Here is a 20,087-nt window from a genome sequence, read left to right as displayed (position 1 = left end):
TGAAAGGAACAAAAGAAAGAAAATACCATAAATGGTTACAGGTTACACATACAAAGACTACAAAGGGCTTCCATAACAGATGCCAGAACCATCTACTCTAAGAGTCCCTGGTGGCTACTGCAGGGAGCAGGCAAGTCTATATACTAAGCCACTTGGCACCCAGTCCCCACTGCCTGCCCAGCTGAAGAGAAAAATGGACTAGAGACAGCAGCTGCAACAGCCTAGAAAACAGGGTGGAAATGGAGCCAGAACTGGGCATAGCCGTCAAGATGAGCTGAGCAACAGGAAACTGATACACAAACTGTTCACTTTCAGCCAGCAACCTTTTTTTTTCTTTTTGGTACATTCATGTTTTAAATTTTTTTAACCCTTTGATGCTACATCGAGATTCCCCCCCGAGACAGGCAATCATCAGACCGGCTGATAAGATACTCGTGGCACAACAGTCCATCTCATTTCAGATGTTCTTCCGGAAGCCCAAGATCTACAGCAGTAAGTTGCCAGAACTCCTCACAGAGTCAGCCAGGAGGGCTTGTTGGCCTTTTCTTTTCCCTCGTGGCAGGAAACACTTCCTCCTCCTAAGTCTTAGCAAAGCAATGAACCCGGAGGTTGGGTTGGGTGGAAGAAACCAACGCACAGATGGAAGGATGAGCAGCTGGATTTTCGCCTGTGCCCACTCTACAGCCAGCTGCAGCCCCTTCGTTCAAAAAACACTGGGAGCAAGGATGAAGGCTCAGGTTACTAGCGCTGCCGCTGGGCTGTCCACAGTACTGCTGAGAAGCCCTGTTGCAGCTTTGCTCTACAACCTGTGCCTAATGCTGATCAGTCATGGAAGATTTGAAGAATGATACCACTAGCGACATGATTGGTTGTAAGACACAGTGAGCGCAGGAACTCAGTCATGGTTGAGAAAGTTGAAGTTTCCAACATTTCATAAAAAAGTGTACAAGTCTGCTATCAAAGAACGAGTGGGGGGTGTCTTCTATTGTACAAGGGTCAGAACATCTCTGGCAAGCCTAATTTTTTTTTTGGAGGGGGGAGGCAGGGGGTGGAAGAAATCCAGAGAAGCAATTGCCAAACTGAGGTGCAGAAGGCAGGTGGGCAGGGCGGAATTTTTTCTTCTTCATTTGGTTTCCTGGTGCTGTCAGTTCAGAGGATCAGGGGTGAGGGTCTCTTAGCTCCCATAATGCATTGTGTTGGTTGTGATGGACATGGGAGATGCCATGGAAATGGCCGGGCCTCCCATAGTGAACTGACTGTTGACAGGATAGTGAGCACTTGATGTTCCTCCACTCTGACCACTAGATGAACCTGCAGGAAAAAAAGAAAAAAGTTCAGAAGTCTCATATGTAAGGAATCAAGTCAGGTTTCTAGCAGAAATAGAAATCCTGAGCACTAGACCACTAGCTTTATACAGTGGTACCTCTGGTTGCGAACGGGATCCGTTCCGGAGCCCCGTTCGCAACATGAACAGAACGCAACCCGCGTCTGTGCGTGCGCAGGTCGTGATTCGCTGCTTCTGCGCATGACATCATTTTGAGTGTATGCACATGTGCAAGCAGCGAAACCCGGAAGTAACCCTTTCCGGTACTTCCGTGTCGTCACAGGATGCAACCCGAAAAGATTTAACCTGAAGCAAACGTAACAAGAGGTATGACTGTGTGTGTGTGTGTATATATATATGTATGTATGTATGTATACACACTGGGAACCTCTATGAGGGAGCTAAAGAAACTCTAAACTGACAGGTTTCAATATAAATTCAGATTCTTACTTTTGGGCGTTACATGGTCTGCATACATGGTTGAAAAATGAAATTCAACCAGCTTGGGCCACCACACTCTGCAGAAACAAGAGGCAAAGTGATATGGCATGAAATTCTGTAGGCAATAGCTTGCTGAAGTTGATAGGAGACTGAAGCTGTCATGATATAGCCCACTAGCTTTTCGGTCCATGCATCTGAGACGGTGAATGCTTGTTTAGGGAAGCCTCTGTCACAATAAGCCAAGTCAATCTCTTCACCTACCCAATTCAGCTATTAATTCACCCATCACGAAGCAAAGTAATTTGATGCCAAAATGGGATGCTATAAATGTTCAGTGTTCACATTACTGGCATTTTGGGGATATCTAGTTTAAGCTTCAAGGGTGATATAGTATAGTCAAACCTCAGTTCTCTAACAGCTCTGTTCCTGAATGCCGAAAACCTGGAAGTAAATGCTCTGGTTTTCAAACATTTTTCAGAACCCAAACATCCAACATGGCTTCTGCTTGAGTGCAAGAAGCTCTTGCGACCGATCGGAAGCCGTGCCTCGGGTGTTGAATGTTTTGGAAGTCGAACAGTCTTCCTGAACAGATTACGTTCGACAACTGAAGTTTGACTGCATTCCGCAATTAACACGGCAGCCTTTGACCTTTCTCGTTCCCAATGAAGTGCCTGATCCCTTTGCGGCCATACAGCTCAAACCCCCAAAGAAGAGAAGGCTCAACAGAGGCAAACACATCCTTTCCCCTCAACTCCAAGAAAGCCCAGACCAGGTTTACCTTGAACAATCCCTGTACTCATGATGGATCCCATCCGGGAATGGGTGTGATTGACAATCCCAGTGTTGGCTGCTCAGGAAGAAACAAAAGGAGGAGGAAAAACACAGACAGGTTCAATCTGCGCTAGGCTACTTCACTTTACCTTAACCCCCACCTCCCAAGCTGTAAGCATGCACCACAGATGGACCATTCCCAACAGCATCTGAAAAACAGGCTGTACACATAGTGAATCCCCCTCTCTGACTGCTTCTCCCACTCTGCCTCTGGCTGCCAACTACTAAGCAGAGATAAAACACCTGGACCTCCAAACAAGTATGATCTCAAATTCAGAGGCATTTTGATTCGTGACGCCAGAACTACCCGAGCCTAAGATGCCTTGGACTCAACTTGAGCCACCCCAAACCATAACCAGTTCAAAATGAGTATCTCAATTATCGAGGTCTGAGAGAAGTAGCTTAACTAGGTACAAAATAAATGTGCCAATCCCAGAATCCTGCTTCCTGTCTCTCTTGGCCAACTTCTCTAGGGCTCAAGTGGTGAAAAAACCTATAATTCACCCACTTCAGGTCTAGAAAAGTAGGCCAAGAGAGACAGGAAGGGAGAGTCTAAGATCGGTTGTTCTGCATTTACTTTGACCCCAAACCACTTCTCTCAAGGCAAAGAAACAGCCGATTTAAATAAAGTGTGCCTGGCTAAATTTCTTAAGTTTCACACTCCAATGATGAACCGGCTGTGACTGACATTTATTCTCATTCATTCTCCCCCTTCCATCACCATTTAGTGTGTAAGCTTCCTGGGGCAGGTACATGCCTATTGCTTAAGTATAATGCCAGCACTTGTTTGGCTAAGCCAGCTCACATCTTCTCATAACTTCCTTAGTTCCTTCATATTCAGGGTGACCAAGAAACAAGCCAGGATGGGGTTACAGATGGGAGTAGACACATTTGCCACAAGGGGCATGGAGTAGTTTTTATCTGTCCAGAATATGCCAATTGGTGTGTTTGCCCTTAAAGGTAAATCGTTTGCCATTCATTCCTATGAGAAAACAAAGTACAATACTCGGAGCCAAGACTTGCAGGGAAGGTAAAGCCTACTATCTACTGATAATGGGTCTCCTCATGCTCAAAAGCAAGGGATCCCACAGAGGACTACATCATGACCATCCCATCAATGATCCCAGGAGTCAACTGTGGCAAGGCTGTTCTGCATTCTGTTTTATAAGAACATTGACACCCACCTTCAGGGATGTCAGCTTGTCAGTTATGCATGTGTGAATGCACAGAGATCACAACTGGTGGTGCAGGTTGCTTAACTATAACAACTGCTATCAGTGCAGTCACACAATCTGCCTTCCTGCCTTCCTTCCCCATGGCAGGTGCCTTTTCTTTGTGATTTACACTTGACATCTATGTGGCAGTTGCAAAGTTCCCACCTCACCCTCTGCTGCACATCCCTTGTTAGCTTCTTTTCAAGGGGACACGGAGCAGGCCCCAATTCTCAAGCTAGTTCTCTAACTTGTTCCTGAAACTGGCTCTGCACCGGCCCCCAAACCCAACATGCACAACAGCACAGACTAGGCCTAAAGAACATCAGGTATGGACTCTACTGAATCTCTCTTGTTGCTTCTGCTTTTGGAACCTGGCACAGTTCAAACTATTTGAGCATATAACCCAACACAGAGAGGGCACCTTTCTGTTCCATCAGGAATCAAACATGACTGATGAGTTCTGAGGGATAGCAGTGCAGGCAACAGTTTTAAGAACAAATAAGAATGTTAAATGTCAAGCGTACTCTTCATAGGAATTACACTGTAAGCAAGTGAGTTATGATAGTCTTATGAGTTCTATTTAAAACCATTTTGTAAAACTTAAATGTCTGAACCAGAGAAATACAAATGAACTGGAACTGAACCCAAAATTCTAATTATTCAACCCAACTTCTTAGAACCTGCAGAGACACTCTTCTTCCACAGTTGGGCTTAGTGCACATGGTAAACTCAAGGACAATGAGCAGGAAGATAATTCTGTGGCCAAAGGCATGTATACCCTGTTGAACATTCACAAGCCCAGTACTTGGATGAAGTAGGGCAAAGGATCTCCTCATGACCTCTGAGCCAGGAGTAAAACCCAAAAGATCAGGTGCTCAGGAGATCTGAGAGCTGGGGCCTTCATCTCAGCCACTGACTCTCATGTTTCCTAGGATCCTCCCATTTAGATATAATCTGCTCCACATTGCAGATAAACTCACCTAGAGGAATAAGGTTGTTGTGGCCAACATTGGTGCCACCAGCAATCACGCTGCTGAGATCATAGGCTGTGGGCATCCCTGCAGCACGGGGTAGAAGGGAAGAGGGTGAGAAACGAGGAAGGCACTAACCAAGACACACACACCTAGACCTTCAAGCATCCTGCCCAGCACCGTTGTGGCAGGAGAGGCCATTACATGGTAAGTGTTACAGGCGCATGAGCCTCTCCAAGCCACACACACTGCACCACCCCTCCTCCCATAAGCTGATTTTCAAAAGGGGGCAGGCTGTTCCAGGCAGGGATAGGGTTTTTCATGCAGAAGCTCTCCTGGGCAAACGCTGCAGTGAAGCTGGGCCATAATCTGGTTCTTACAGAAAAGTAAGAGAGGGGCTTCCTCACTCCACTCCACGGTACTTGGAAGTTCTCTCTTCCCTTCTATATGTCTGGCTGGGTTGCCTGAGAAAGAGATGCCTTGCCAAAATTGCCTTTGGAGGAGGAAGGAGTTGCTGCTTGAGAACTAGCTGAACAGAAGTGGATGGAATCTGGATCTTCTCTGTCAAGGAAGGCTAGCAGCCTTGTTGGAACCATCTCAGCAACTGACGGAGGCTACAGCATTTGCTGTGCCTGGGAGAGGGGACATAGGTGTTGGCCAACTCAACTCAGACAGGTACAAAGGGGGTGAACAGCAGTGGCCAGTGGAGAGAAGCCCAATAGGAGAATGGTTGGGGGGAAGGGAAATTTTCTCCCAACAGAAGCTGGGTAGACATCAAACATACACCAGGCTGCTGTACCCCCTGGGACAATAGGAGATTTATATTTATCACACTCCAAGTCCACTCTTCCTTGAAAAAAGCAGCTGACACAGGGCTCCCAGCAATCTCTCATCCACATCTGCTTAGCTTTACTAGTGCTAAAAGGTTACGACATTAGGTGCTCAGCAGAATGAGACACAACATTGAGCAAGCTGCTGAGGGGTTACAGGCAGCTGTCTGCAGGTGACAGCAAGAAACGCGAACAGAAAAATGTCGACAGCACCAGTGCAACAGGTACTCCTCAGTCTCAGTGCTCCAGTCAGCAAATAGTAAACATCAAAACAGTCAACTGGAGAAGGAAAATTCATGTCTGCTGTGTAAGTACGAGCATCTTCATGTGTGAGCTCGGGGCAAGGGAGCCAGCTTCTTTCTGCTCTGGTATAATCTCCAACAGACTGAGGGTGTACATGCCACACAATGATCTACTGCAGAACCACCAGCAGGAAGATATTAGGGTAGCGGCACGAACACCCCAAGGTTCTTGTAAGGATAGTGATTATATAGAAGTATGATATTCTGCATCACACATGTGCCAACTCTACAGAGAGAGAGAAAGGCAGTTGCCACATCCCAAGAATACTGTTCTAGTTGCAAATGATTTGCTTGATTAATGCTATGGACACAGTGTCATCAATAGGGCTTGCCCTTGGAGGAGAAAATTTGCTCTTCATCACCCCATAGCTACTCAAAATCTAAACTCTGTGACATTAGCTAGAAAATCCTCCCACTTGTTATGCTTGCCTCTGCAGACTGCTCAATTTTGATTACATGGGTCTAAGATGTTCCTATTCTCCGCTGCAGAAAGGACTTTGAACCACCAGGATTGGATGAGATACGGCTGCAAACAAAACCAGATTGCTTGCCGCAGGCCCTCACGTTACTGTATGAGAAAGCTTTACAGCCAAAACCATTCAGTGAACCTTCAAACTGAAGGCAAAGCTCGAGCCCTGTGGCATCCAGCACTCCTGGCTGATGTCCTGACTGTCCAGACCCAAAATGACTGAGGAACATAGATGACCCATCAGCTTTGCCCAGGAGTGACAGTGAAGAAGGTACAGTACCAGCAACAGCCATCCCTGTGCTCATGTTGTAGGCGCCACCTGTGTTCCACATGTTCTCTGAAGGAGAGGTGTAGTGCGAGCCTGGCGGGGGTGAAGGAGTTGTACCTGTGTACCTGGAAGGCAGACACACACACCCTCACTCACACACACAAACACCAGCGCCAACGTCAATACTCTGGAGATCAAAGCGCCCCAGTGGCTCATCATTCTAGACATCGTGGGCCATTTCCAACCATCATCCAGAGGAGCAGGAGAGTCTTGTGGCAACTTAAAAGCACAATAAATTTATTGCGGCATAAGCTTTTGTGGAATCCATGAAGTGGGTTACACAAACTGGCATAGAGAGAGAAGCTAATACTGTGGGGCCAAGAGACCACTGAATGAAAGTATATGACATTTCCATATGCATTCAAATGCATTCTAGGATTTTATAAAAACATCCACCTTAGGTTTAAGAGAAGAACACACAGCAAAGCAAAATTCTGCTTTTATCTTTAAAAAGAGGAGACAGGGGGATAGCTTACCTGAATGTTTATGCAGATAAAGAACTGATGTTTCAAGTAGTAAAATACAGAATATCTCTATCACTCACTCACTCACTCACTCACACACATGTATTGAGCACTGCCCAATAGATAGCCATGACAATCATGACAAATGTTCAGTTGCCTATTGCAGCAGTGCTGTTCCTGCTACTTTCACTTTCTTGCAGGGTAGAGCTCGAAGCACTTTGAAAATTTGAACACACACATGGCAGGACACATAAAAAACCCCCAAACCCTCTCTACAATACTGTGTCTCCAAAAAGCTATTGTCGGTAAGAAGTTGGTGCCAGAATTCCTCTGCCACACTTTAATCCAAGGACAGCCCACGAAGTGCCATCCCATCACCCCAAAGCAGTGTGGGTCAGTGATCAGGGATTATAGGAGTTGTAGTTCGACATCATGTGGAAGGCCACAGCTTAGCCACCCTCTCAAACTAAACCAGGTATTCGAGAAGTGGTGGCGATGCATGTTGTACAACACAGAGACTTTGCCATCACATCCCACCAGTAGAAAGCAAGAGCAACTATTCTGCTTGCCACCGTTTTAAGGGCTCCTCTGTCCAAAACGCAAGATGAGGAGAGGCAACTATGCCGCTGGATTTCTAGGGCTCCAGCAGTCACTGGCCAGCAGCAAATGTCTTTAAATATCTGCACACTAACCTTTCCTCACCCACTCAAGGTAGATCACAACATAAATTAGCAAGATGTTGTTGGAAATAAAAACAAGGACTAACTAGATGTGAATATTTTAAGGCAATAGAATCTGATTTACAACAAACCAGGACCCAAATGAGGAGATGTCTCCCTTCTTCTCATCAAAGAAATTGACTCATGCTTAGATTCCCGAAGTGTGAGCAGTGAAGGGGCCTGGCTTGTGGAAGATGGCAAGTTATTCAAAATCTGGCTGGCCACTGAGGGAAACCCAGATACTGGGTGAGATGATTATGTGGGGTAATCCAGAGGGGCTTCTTATACTCTTAGCCTTGCTGAAAGGGCCCACATTCTAGTGGTTCACATTTATTGGGGGGCTCACCTCAGAAGATAAAGGAGGAATAGGAAGGAATATGCATCTTTCTGTCCCCTTGCTTTCCTCTCACCAGCAAAAAGCTATCTGACTATACTAGTAAGAAAGGAATGCATTTCTGCTCCTTTCCTACCCCCTTTGCCTGAAATCGCTGTGTGTTTTTCCAACCCAGCCCCCGATCCCTCCCAACGCAGGTCATGAAAGCAAAACGATTCAATCAGGAAGAGTTAGCTTGCTTCCCCTGCCAGTCTGCCCAGTGAAGACTTGCTTTTGAGTTACGCAGAAGTAGTTCCCTGAAAAGCGGTTCCTCAAACACACTGCATCCTCACTCACACAAGCACACATTTAAAAAAGCAACAACTTTATTATAGAGGTGGGGGAAAACCCTTGTAAGATTCACCGTGACATACCTGAAAAATGGGTTTTTCAGGTCAAGGAGGTTGCTGGACTTGGAGCCTGTCTGATCAACTTGAGCAACAATACTGATGTCGTAACTTTGCCTGAAAGAGAAGGGGAAGAGATACTGGTAAAGGACTCCCCAGTCCCTTCTGAAAATTCGGCAGGGCCATTTCTAATGGAGACCAGGACTTTGCAGGAGGGTGAGAGAATCTTGCTTATTGGGAAAGGAGATGGAGAAGTCCGGCAACATACACTTCCCAAGTGTTGCAGAAAGCTTCAAAGCTCAAACAAAGCCAGCTCCCCTTCTGTGCTACCAGTTCTACCTGCACGGGGGATATCTTAATTTATTGATCTTTAGCCTACTTTTCAACAGTTGTTCCTTAAGCGGGTTAGAGCTAAAGTATAACTGTAAATAAAATTAGAGTGACAATGATAAAACATTAAAAACAACATCTTAGCAGCAGTTTGCCTGAAGAGAAATGTCTTAATAGCTCATTTAAGAGGGCCTGTTTCCTGGATATATCACACGGATGCGATTTCAGAACTTGGGGGGCCATCACCAAAATGGATAATTTGGGGGCAGCCACCAGCATGATTGGATCCATAATCCTCTTCATCTTAACCGCAGGCCTCCCTGATTCTATACCTTCAGAAGTCTTTGCAATGGCAATAAGCCAGCAGACACGAAGGAGTGTAACTGGACTCAGATAAGGCCTAAAACTCAGCCTCTTTCATAGTGTGAGTCACAGGAGAAGTTGGGGCAAATCCCAAAATGTCAGGAGTGCAATGGGCTTACTCATACTGCTGGGTTCTACGAAGCAGAGTGAAACACCAAAATGACAGCTGTGACCGAAGTGAGCTGTGCAAAGGGAAGACAGGCAAATATTGCTCACAAGGCCTTTCTGAAGTGCAAAAAAACAGCTAGCAGCCAAGAAGGCTGAGCTTGGATTCAAGTTACACAAGCCCAGAAGTAAGTTGCATCTTCCTGTTGGGAAAGTAACTATTATCCCTATTTATTGATGAGAAGGTAACAACCAGGGTGAATTTGATTTAAATCAAATCAATTTAAATAACTATTTAAATCACTAGTCAGCAAGACTTGATTTATATCATTTTTTTACAGAAAGATCCTTCTGGCTGGTAAATCTTAATATTACAACCAGATGAGGGTTCGTTTTTGGAATAAAAAATTTTCAGAGTAGTTTTTACAGTTATATCAAAAATTACTGATTTAGTTATACTGGTATAAATTCATAGATAATTATGAAATTATTGTGAGGTTTAATAAGTTAACTTTATATTTGGACAACTTTTCTGCTGTACTTTATTGGACGGAGAAAAATAATCATTTCCTTAATAACAATTTAAACAATCTATTTAACTAAAACAATAACATTATAGCATATGTATGCATGTTTGTTAACTGATGTAGTTAAACAAAAATAAAAATAAAAACAGAGACTGAATTTTAGCACACATGAAAAACTTAAAACAAATCCTTATTTCCTGATGAATAGCCTTTGGACTATAATGTAACTTAAATAGAAAACTAGCTTTAGAAATATTTTTCCTCCAAAAGCATTTTATTTTAAAAATCTGATTTAAATCAAAAAATCCGATTTATATCCAAAAAAATATATCTGATTTTTTAAATTTATTTTTTAAATCATCAATTTTCCCCCACCCTGGTAACAACTTAATCAGCCTGGCACATAGCTTTGAACTGATCTTTCTCTGGTTCAAGTCCAGCACGCAACACCCTAGACGACACTGCCACTGCAGAATCTGACCTAGCTGCAAGAGGGCTTGTTTTACCATGCGGCTGAGCTGGCCCCTCTCAGCTTACCTCTTGTTTGCGATGAGCAGGCATGTCCCTGAGAGGGTGTCACCAGCCTTAGCAAAAAGTGGAGACTGAAAGAGGCACCGAACTTGGTACCAGTGGGTTAGAGGCTCTGTCGGAGCGGTTGAAAGCCAAACGGTCATTCTAGTGGAAGGAGAGAGGCAAGGGAGTCATGTTTAGACACAAGGACTTGAGTTGTCACAAATCCACATCCTACCCCTCTCAGATTGCTCTGTTTCCCAACTGTCAGCATATCCCCAGCTGCAAAGTAGCTGCACTCAGGCCTGGCTTGTCATATGCCAATCTGTTTTCACTCTCCACAGAGAAACCAAGGCTCCTGTTTTTCCTCTTCCAAGTCAGTCCCTCTTGAAAGTTCAGTTTGGTGGCAGGTGCGCATTTTGGAAGCACCTGTCAATACTTTCCTGCTTGATCTTGCTTTTAATGGTTCGTACAGTCCTTTTAGTCAACTTTTATTAGTGCTTAAATTAATTCTAAATTGATTAAATTTTAACCAGCTGAAGCTTCACTTGATTAATGAGGGCCAACTTTAATTAAAAAGGCCACAATTAATAGAAGACTTGTTACTTTTTGAGGATATTTTGGTTCCGTTATGTTAGCAGAAACAGGAAACTGAAGATATGCTTTCCTTCTAATCATTATAGTCACTTTTGTGGACTAGTGGTTGTTGAAAACAACAATTCTCAAAGCACTATAAAATTCAATCACAAAACACACGAAGTAAATACAGCTAAAACACTATAAGAATAGTGTAATAAGAGAGTATCTCCTCCAAAACACCCAACAGAAAAGGGCCGCCTTAGTCTGCTTGCAGAACAGTGACACAGCAAGACAAGCAGATATCCCAAGGGAGTTCTTTCTAGTGCTTTGAGACAATTACAGAAACAATTTAGCTATGTTTTGAAACTAATATGGCATCCATAAAAGGTAGCCGCTGCAATAGGACCTCATTAGATAATCTCAAAATCTCACATGGGAGGCAGCATTCTCCCAAGATAGCCAGGGTTTTAAAAATTAAGAGCTTTAAAACCAGCCAGTACCTTAACTGGACTTGGAATTAAAGAAAGAAACAAAATCAGAATTGGCAAGCAAGCGTTCGCTCTATCAAACTGTGCAGCCAAGAGCAAATCTAGCGTTGTGAAGAAATGCAAGCTTCCATTTACTATCCCGAGGGCTGTTTTTTTCTAAATATGTTTCCCTGCTGCCAAGTTAAACAAACATATTTACATTCATCTACCGAAGGACACAAGTCAAAAGATAATTTAATTTGAACTTGCCAGTTTACTGCAGTGTAGGAGTGATAATCAGTTATCTGTTTTATAAAATCCAAGTTCTGATGGGAGGAAAGAGCACTTTTGCCACCACTTACATTGAACCGATGAAGGCTACATCAAACCAGAAAGCCAACCCATGGACTAGACCTGAATGCAGCATGTGGAATTTGAACGGGATTTCTATCCTGGAAAACAAGAGGAGATGCCACATGAATTCACCCTCCCCCTCGCAGTCACATGGTTTCTTCTTAGTCAGCACAAAGTAAAAGGTAAAGGTAAAGGACCCCTGGACGGTTAAGTCCAGTCAAAGGTGACTATGGAGTTGCGATGCTCATCTCGCTTTTCAGGCAGAGGGAGCCGGCATTTGTCCAGACAGCTTTCCAAGTCATGTGGCCAGCATGACTAAACTGCTTCTGGTGCAATGGAACACTGACGGAAGCCAGAGCGCATGGAAACGCTATTTACCTTCCCACCACAGTGGTACCTATTTATCTACTTGCACTGGCGTGCTTTTGAACTGCTAGGTTGGCAGGAGTTGGGACAGAGCAACAGGAGCTCGCCCCGTCGCAGGGATTCGAACTGCCGACCTTCTGATCATCAAGCCCAAGAGGCTCAGTGGTTTAGACCACAGCGCCACCCACATGCATGCATGTATGTATGTAGCTGGAGATCTGAGACTGCCTCTGTCTCATATAGAGGCCATCTAAGATCTTCCTTTAAGTTGGGTCTTATCAGGCTGTGGCTCGCACTTTCTCCAGCTGTACTAATCAATAGCGTGTGGCTGCTTTCTTAAGGGTACTTTTTTTTGCTTTTTTCATTCTAACCTGAATATAAATTTTGGACATTCACATTTTCAGAAGGTTAAAAGATAAGAACCACCTCGCTGATACAGACTGGAGACATGCAAGAACTATGCATAGTCATTCTACACTAGATGATTGTATCTTGTCATTGCTCAACAGCCTTCTTCTGGAAACAAGCCCAACCTGGATGTGGGTGGGAAATAGTTAAGACAAGACTCCATTGACTTAAGGAAAGTTTTTTTTACTTTGTTTTTTTATATAGGAAGTGGCAAAACAAGAGACTCCCCATGAGACAGTACCAGAATTAAGACCAAAGGCCCTGCTCTCTAACCAACTTGTAAGACTGGTTAGACTGTTGGAAACCAGAGACTGAGAGTTCTCCATGTTTGAAACTCCCAGAGAAATATGTATGGCTTTGTCACTGCTGATTTTTAGGAAAACTCTGAAGAGATTTTTATTCTAATCTGTGTCTGATCTATTTACTATGCTAGAAGAATTTTAGCTGCTGGTGGTTTTAAGTTAATGATTAAACTGTTGTTATTTTGATTTATTTTAAAACCTTACTTAAAATTCCCTTCGTTGGACAGTGTGCCCTCAAAAACAGGTTGTCATTTTTTGAATGAACCATAAATAGCCTCAGCAGACATGGCCTGAAACCTCAACAAGCAGAGTGATTGATGGTAGAAAACACAAAGAACAGGAAGTCAACTCGAATAGTTCTTAAACGTTGGCCCTCTTGATTTTAGAATTCTTATACCATCTCAGCCCATTTTTGTTTATCCTGACCCCTGAGTCTGAGGTCTCCTGCAAGCAATGCAGGCATCAAGCCACCAGTCTGTTTCTAGCGAACCTTAATTGGTTAAAGGATCAAGGGAAGAAGACTGGGCTCCTATGCAGGACCAAAATATGGCTCAGGAAAGACTGCCAGGCTACTTTCATCTGGCTCTGCCACACAACAGTAACAATACACTCATGAAGACTCATACACTGGCATGTACTGCAGACACAATTTCTTTTTCTCTTTTCTTTTTTAAGGACAGAAACAGTATAACTTTGGCTTCTCCCAACCCTGTGTAACAGACAGCTGGGAGCCAGACTGGATTATCCCTCTTGTCTCCTATAAAGGGGATAACATACCTGTGCAAATCCGCTTCTTTGGCGTCTAAGAAGTTCACTGTGTATTTAACAGATTTGGCCATTAGAATCCTGATATCAAAGGTGTCCTTGGGAAGAGAAGCACATAAATGAAAACCTCTGGTTGGATAAGGAAGTGGAAAAGTACAAGTCCGAGCTGCTCTCCACTCACTTCCACTCCCAGACAAATGTAAAGAAGACAGAAGGTGCTTGTGAATATTATGCCATACAACAGAACAATGCCTTTCTTCCCTGCCACCCTAAGAGGTAAGCAGAGATGAGCATCATGGTTGCCAGCCTTGCTCTGTTCCATGCAAAACAGTGGCATGAACCAAGACACTCTACTCCCCCAGTGCTCAGTGCTTCCTTCAGATGGCAATACCAGTCCCCTGGTGTTTACTTGCTCCATTTGAAGAAGTCAGACCTGGGAGAAGTTACAGGCCACCCAATATGACCTTTGTTTAAATGTGTCCAACAGCAAAGGCATAAAGCTGATGGCTCTCTATATAAGAAAAATGCTCATGTCAGGTGCACTATGGTTTTCAAAAATTAAAGTATAACAGGTGTTCAAGCCATTGAGAGGAGGCTGGAAGCTTGTGGGTTCTCATCAACTGGGCTGATTACTGGTTGCGCTACTTGTGAGCAAGTAACCAAGCTAGCACATGGTATTAGTCTCTAATGAACACACACAGGCTTTGGTGATTAGACTCCAAAAGCTGTAAACCTCCCCCCAAAAAAATTTCTTCTGACAGAAGCTCCCTTTGGAAGGCTCCGAGGACTAGAGACAGCTTTCAATCACATTTCATCCTTTCCCCTCACCATGCTCCCACCATCAGGAAGAATGTCAACTTTTGCCACAACATGTCGGTCCTGTATACCTGAAGGAGCGTCTCCACCCCCATCGTTCAGCCCGGACACTGAGATCCAGCGCCGAGGGCCTTCTGGCGGTTCCCTCATTGTGAGAAGTGAGGTTACAGGGAACCAGACAGAGGGCCTTCTCGGTAGTGGCGCCTGCCCTGTGGAACGCCCTCCCGTCAGATGTGAAGGAAATAAGCAGCTATCTTATCTTTAAAAGAAATCTGAAGGCAGCCCTGTTTAGGGAAGTTTTTAATATTTAATGCTGTATTGTTTTTAACACTCGATTGGGAGCTGCCTAGAGTGGCTGGGGAAACTCAGCCAGATGGACGGGATAATAATAATAATAATAATAATAATAATAATAATAATAATAATAATAATAATAATAATAATAAATAATAATAATAATAATAATAATAATAATAATAATAATAATAATAATAATTACTACTACTATTATGATGTCAGCATTATAGGACAGACTTACCACAACTGGCTGCCTGAAATATTCATCTACTGCTGCACCCCGAAGTGCTGACAAGTCTACCCCATGGAAGGATGGCTGATACCTGCAAGACAAAACACAGCAGGCTAGGTGACTTGGGAGGGTCCGGGTATCCAAGGATGCACCAATGTGAGGTTTCAAATACAAGTCTCCTCCCAAAGAACCAATACTGGAAAGATAGCAGTTACACTGCAGAGGACCATGGAGGTTCTTCACTGCTATCTAGAAGACTAGGAAAGATGGGACTGCTAAGGTAAGGTTTACCCAAACCTGAGTCTGTCTGGCACAGATCAACACTGCAGTTTGTTACATGAGCAGCTAGTTTTCTGTCGGATAAACTGCAGCAGTTGTGGAACTGGGCTGAGAGCACTGCTTCCTAGGAAAAGTGGCTTACCAAAAGTTAGCTTTTGTGAATTGTTCCATGTAGAGCTGCTCATCTGTGAATGGTGCTAAGTGGACATCCCCAATGGTTGGAAACATATTTCCTGAAATTGAATGGAAGATGGACATAGTTTATTTATTTACAGAAATATACTTATGGTCCCCTTCCAATTTTAACAAAGAAAAACCCCAAGGTGGATAACTTCAGGATTTGAAGGGGGAGAGATCTGGGAAAAAATTAACGAACAGGTTAAAAATCAGACAGAATGGCATACTCTGGTTTCACCTCAGATCGTATAAATGGCAGCTAGGATTGATCAGGTTAAAAAGAAAAAGAAATTGGGAAGACAGTAAAATAGAAACAAGTTAAAAGAGATAGGAGCAGCAGGTAAAAGTAGAGTGAGATTTACAAAACAAAACTGTCATTAATAATAAATCTGTTCTTGATTTATTTAATCAAATCTTGATTTATTTAAAGTGGCACCATGAATGCCTTCAAACCACTAATTTCCTTAACACTGCTGCACCTTGAGTCACTGCCACAAGCATTTGAAGGAAATCAACAGCACCTCAGCCACAACCTTCCCACAGAATTCACCGAGTTCAATCCTGACCACTGCCCCACTGTATCACCTCACCAGGAGCCCATTGAAGATGTGTCTGTTTCAAATGATGGCGGTTGTTCCTCGCGATGCATTTATTATCCACTTTCCGCATAGCTTCTTCTCTTTAAAACTGGTTTTTAAAACTGGTTTTATTATTCACTTTCCGCATAGCTTCTTCTCTTTAAAACTGGTTTTTATTTGATCTACTGTTTTTATGGGGAATGCTTCCATTGTCAGCATCATCCTTCGGCCTCTACCAAGCTTCTGATGAACAACAGCAATGATGCCTTGCTAATTATAGAACCAATAGAGGGAGCGTTTCTATAAATCAAGGCATGACCACCTTTAATTGTTCTATTATAAAGCATGAAAATTTTGCAATTCCTTCCAGTAGCAAAATTGGCTGGTTGAGTGCAGATCAGTCTGGAAGCAAAATGGGTACACCTGAGCAACTTAATTTGTAAATTAAACAAAAATAATTTTTTTAAGTCAAAGTGCACAACAAGCACCTGTGAGCCTCTGGGACCGATGGCTTAGAGGTAAGAAAATAGTAACTCATTATCTGAAGAGTGAAGTTCCAGATTTGCACTGAACAGCAACAAGACCTCCTGTCTGTGTTGCTTTTTGGGGAAGGGTGGAAGGACTATGACATGCTGTTGCCCCACTATGTAAATAACCTGGATTTTGCCACTTTGAACTAGAAACGGAGGAGGCTGAGTGCTTATCAATGAAGGCTATGACTGAGAGCAGTTATGGTGCCCACCACAAAAAAGAGGGGGGGGGGAATGGCTGGTGGATTGGAAACATCAGAAGCACAGAATGTTAGGATGTCAACTGAGTAAAAAGGGAGGAAAATGGAAGGCAGAGGAAAGAGAGAGGAAACTGGCCTGCTGAAGCTCACTGGACAGAGGTAGCATTGGGAGCAGGGGGCACCCATTGGTGCTATATGGTTAATGGAACTCCTCTCCCTGTCTATATGGGGACATTTTAGAAGGAAGGGAGAAAGCCTTTTCCCTTTCACTCTCTCCAGAGCCACTGCCACCCCAGCTAATACAACTCAGATGCTCAGGTTTAGAACAGGAAGCTAGCCATGAACCTAACCCCTCTGTAGTGCTATAGAGAACCAACACTAGGAGGCTGGCTGGACCCTGAACTGCAGTGTTTGAGGGCAGGGGTGGGCAGAAGATCGCTGGGTGATTTGCAATAGATTAGCAAGCGTTCCTGACTCCCAGTTGTTTTATCTTACCAGTGGCCAAAATGAAGAACACTAAACTGGAGTAACTTTTGCGCTAAATTACCGAGAGGTCAGTTTAGTTCAGGTACTGGAGAGGGGGGTGGTATTGTTTTTGTTTGTTACTAGGTTACGTATTTTTGTGTTTTTATATTCTAAGCCTCCCTGCGATCATCAGATGAAGGGTAGTATAGAAATTTAAATAATAATAATAATAATAATAATTTTTTATTTATACCCCGCCCTCCCCAGCCAAGGCCGGGCTCAGAGCGGCTTACAAGCAATAATAAAAACAAGATGAGTGATTACAACTTAAAAACAAAAATAAAATACAACATTAAAATAATGGAACATTAAAATATTAAAATGAAGCCTCATTGCAGGAGAAGGAAAAGAAAAAAGAAAAAAGGGGGGGGGGGAGGGAATCAAATTGGCTCCAATCCAAAGGCCAGGCGGAACAACTCTGTCTTACAGGCCCTGCGGAAAGAAATCAGATCCTGCAGGGCCCTGGTCTCATGAGACAGAGCGTTCCACCAAGTTGGGGCCAGTGCTGAAAAGGCCCTGGCTCTGGCTGAAGCCAATCTAACTTCCTTAGGGCCTGGGACCACTAGGGTGTTGTTATTTATGGACCTATAATAATAATAATAATAATTAATAATAATACTGAAAACAAATTCCCAGGATCTGAATGTGCTCAGATGAATCTTGTTGTTCAATTCTAACAGCATGTCTTTTGTATCTAGCTTGAATGGACAAACTTCGGGAATCAAGTAAAAAACCCACAAAGTAGATCTGTCAAACCTGAAGTCTGCCCACGCTTGATCTAGGGCAGTGGTTTCCAATTGTGGATTCCCCATTTTTCAAAAGCCAATTTTTTAAAAATTCTCCTATCTCTATGGTAGTTTTTGTTTTGTGAATGGTGCCACAGACTCCCTGGGTGGGTTACACGGACCCCCTGGGATCCACAGCAAGGACCACCAATTGGGAACAATTGCTCTAGGGTACATATGGGAAACCCATGCAGCCTGCACCCCAGAGGCTCCCTCTTCACTGCCCAGCAGCTGACTGGTGCCAAAGAGCACTTTGCTCAGCATGCTGCTTTGCTGCTTTGAGTGTAAGTCAGTGAGGGAGTTGGGGGGGGGGGGGAGAGGCACACAATAGGAATGCTGAGGTCGCCTTGCACACTGCACTCCTGCGCCACTGCCCAGCTGCTTGAGGCAGCACACCAAATGGAAAACTCCTCACACAATGGGATCTCAACACGCTGGGAGGAAAGGTTTAAACCTCCCTTCTCCCACCCTGATGCTCTGAGAATAGGGGGAGGGAAAGGGGAGAGATAGTGCACAAGAGAAGGGGAAGCTGAGCCTGCTTTAGGGAAGATTGGCTCCAAGCCCCACTTATCACTGGCTCCAGCCCCCCACTCCACATGGCCCTCAGGATCAAAAAAGGGAAGAGTAATAGACTGCAACACCTTCTTGCAGGTCCCACAAGTTCCTTGTAGGATTGATTTATGATATGTCTTGGGGGGGGTTGGGGTTCTTTTTTTAGCTCAGGTGTACAAGTTACCAGATGTAAAAGGGTGAGTTTTAGCAGTTTAGGAATTTGGATACGAAGGCCCTTTGCTTCTGGCTACTTAGATGTTGTTGTTTTTGGAAGTTGAAAGAATTCCCAAAATGCATGTTTACGTTGCTAGGAGGCGCCCCTTGTTGGTTTCGGAAAATCCATTGTGTAGGATCAAACTTGCTAAGTTAAAACGTTTCCATTTTACTCAATGAAGAGAGAATTTTGGGCGACTTACCTAGTGAACGCTCTGTTGTGCTACTGAAACCTGTTTGGAGAGGGAAGAGCTGCATCGGCATAGTGGAGCCTGCCGCTTGCTTCCCTTTAGTCTGGTGGGGCAAAGTGGAGGAAATTGGGCTTGGCGGATGTGTGCCGTTAGGCATCATCCAAACCAAATTCCTCTTCCTCAAGATGGATTGTGGTTGGGGGGGAACTCCCTCCCCCCACATGCACACACTCCCTCCCATACACACACACACACACACACTGTAGAGAAGTTTCAGGTCTCAATGTGCACCTTGCTGCACTCCCTGCAGTCCACTAAAGCCAATCCACTACATTACAGGAAGGGTAGGGCTTCAACATCCCTCCACCCTGCAATGCATGGAACTGGATGCACACTATGATGTCAGAACTTTAAAAAGCTTAGAAATTACAACAAAGGATCAAGTTTTCATAAAATAAGCTTCGCAAGGGACTGGTTGTGAGAATGAAGGGATTTGAGGCTTTGCATGCAACTTTTATTTTTGCTGAATTCTGTCCTGCCCTTAAACAACTACGGTAGGTATCTTATTAAATACTGACTTAACACCACTGACGCCAGATTCACTGCTGCCCCAGCCTGCAAAACAAGTGAATCAGGGCTGAAAGACTAACAGAAAAGACTTGAGTGCATGAAGCCTATGCTGTAAGTGAGCACCACATGCAAGATGACAGAACATGTTTAGTGCTTACAAACCGCAGAAATTGAGGCAGGTGCCAGTTTTCATGCTTTCTGCTGCATGAGTGAATTTGGAGCAGCTTTCTCTTAAACCAAAGGCTTTTTGATCCGAGCCCCTGCTTTAACACTGGCATACAGAAGCTTCACATGGCTTCCTAATCGTTCACTCTTTGGCCCACCTCTACTTTATACTAACATCAAAAGGTGAGTGAACCCCTGTTTAAACCATGAACAGGAAACCAGGTCGTCCCCAACTCTTCCTTCACCAGCATCTAAGGCAGACAGAGGAGAGTCACATTGAGCAATACA

At 44.0% G+C, this 20,087-nt stretch overlaps 1 protein-coding gene across 4 annotated transcripts in view; it reads right to left on the bottom strand.

The window, feature by feature from the left end:
• Positions 1-304: 304 nt before the first annotated feature.
• CARM1 (coactivator associated arginine methyltransferase 1) overlaps positions 305-20,087 on the bottom strand; it is a 40,824-nt gene continuing 21,041 nt past the window's right edge. The window contains exons 7-17 of one of the 4 annotated variants that reach the window (XM_081176551.1): positions 15,456-15,546; positions 15,044-15,125; positions 13,702-13,787; positions 11,857-11,946; positions 10,476-10,613; positions 8,641-8,730; positions 6,663-6,775; positions 4,791-4,868; positions 2,544-2,612; positions 1,775-1,842; positions 1,170-1,311 (exon numbers count right to left, since the gene is read on the bottom strand). In XM_081176551.1, coding sequence (XP_081032677.1) covers positions 1,784-1,842; positions 2,544-2,612; positions 4,791-4,868; positions 6,663-6,775; positions 8,641-8,730; positions 10,476-10,613; positions 11,857-11,946; positions 13,702-13,787; positions 15,044-15,125; positions 15,456-15,546 — 896 coding nt within the window. In that variant the 3' untranslated portion in view covers positions 1,170-1,311; positions 1,775-1,783. Of the gene's footprint in view, positions 1,312-1,774; positions 1,843-2,543; positions 2,613-4,790; positions 4,869-6,662; positions 6,776-8,640; positions 8,731-10,475; positions 10,614-11,856; positions 11,947-13,701; positions 13,788-15,043; positions 15,126-15,455; positions 15,547-20,087 lie in introns of all 4 variants that reach the window. The other 3 variants (XM_081176550.1, XM_081176552.1, XM_081176553.1) reach the window with 3 other exon arrangements.

The sequence above is a fragment of the Podarcis bocagei genome, assembly GCF_964188305.1.
Source record: "Podarcis bocagei genome assembly, chromosome: 17".
NCBI classification, from domain to species: Eukaryota; Metazoa; Chordata; class Lepidosauria; order Squamata; family Lacertidae; genus Podarcis; species Podarcis bocagei.
The sequence above is the reverse complement of the archived record's forward strand: the minus strand, read 5'-3'. Positions and strand labels throughout refer to the sequence as shown.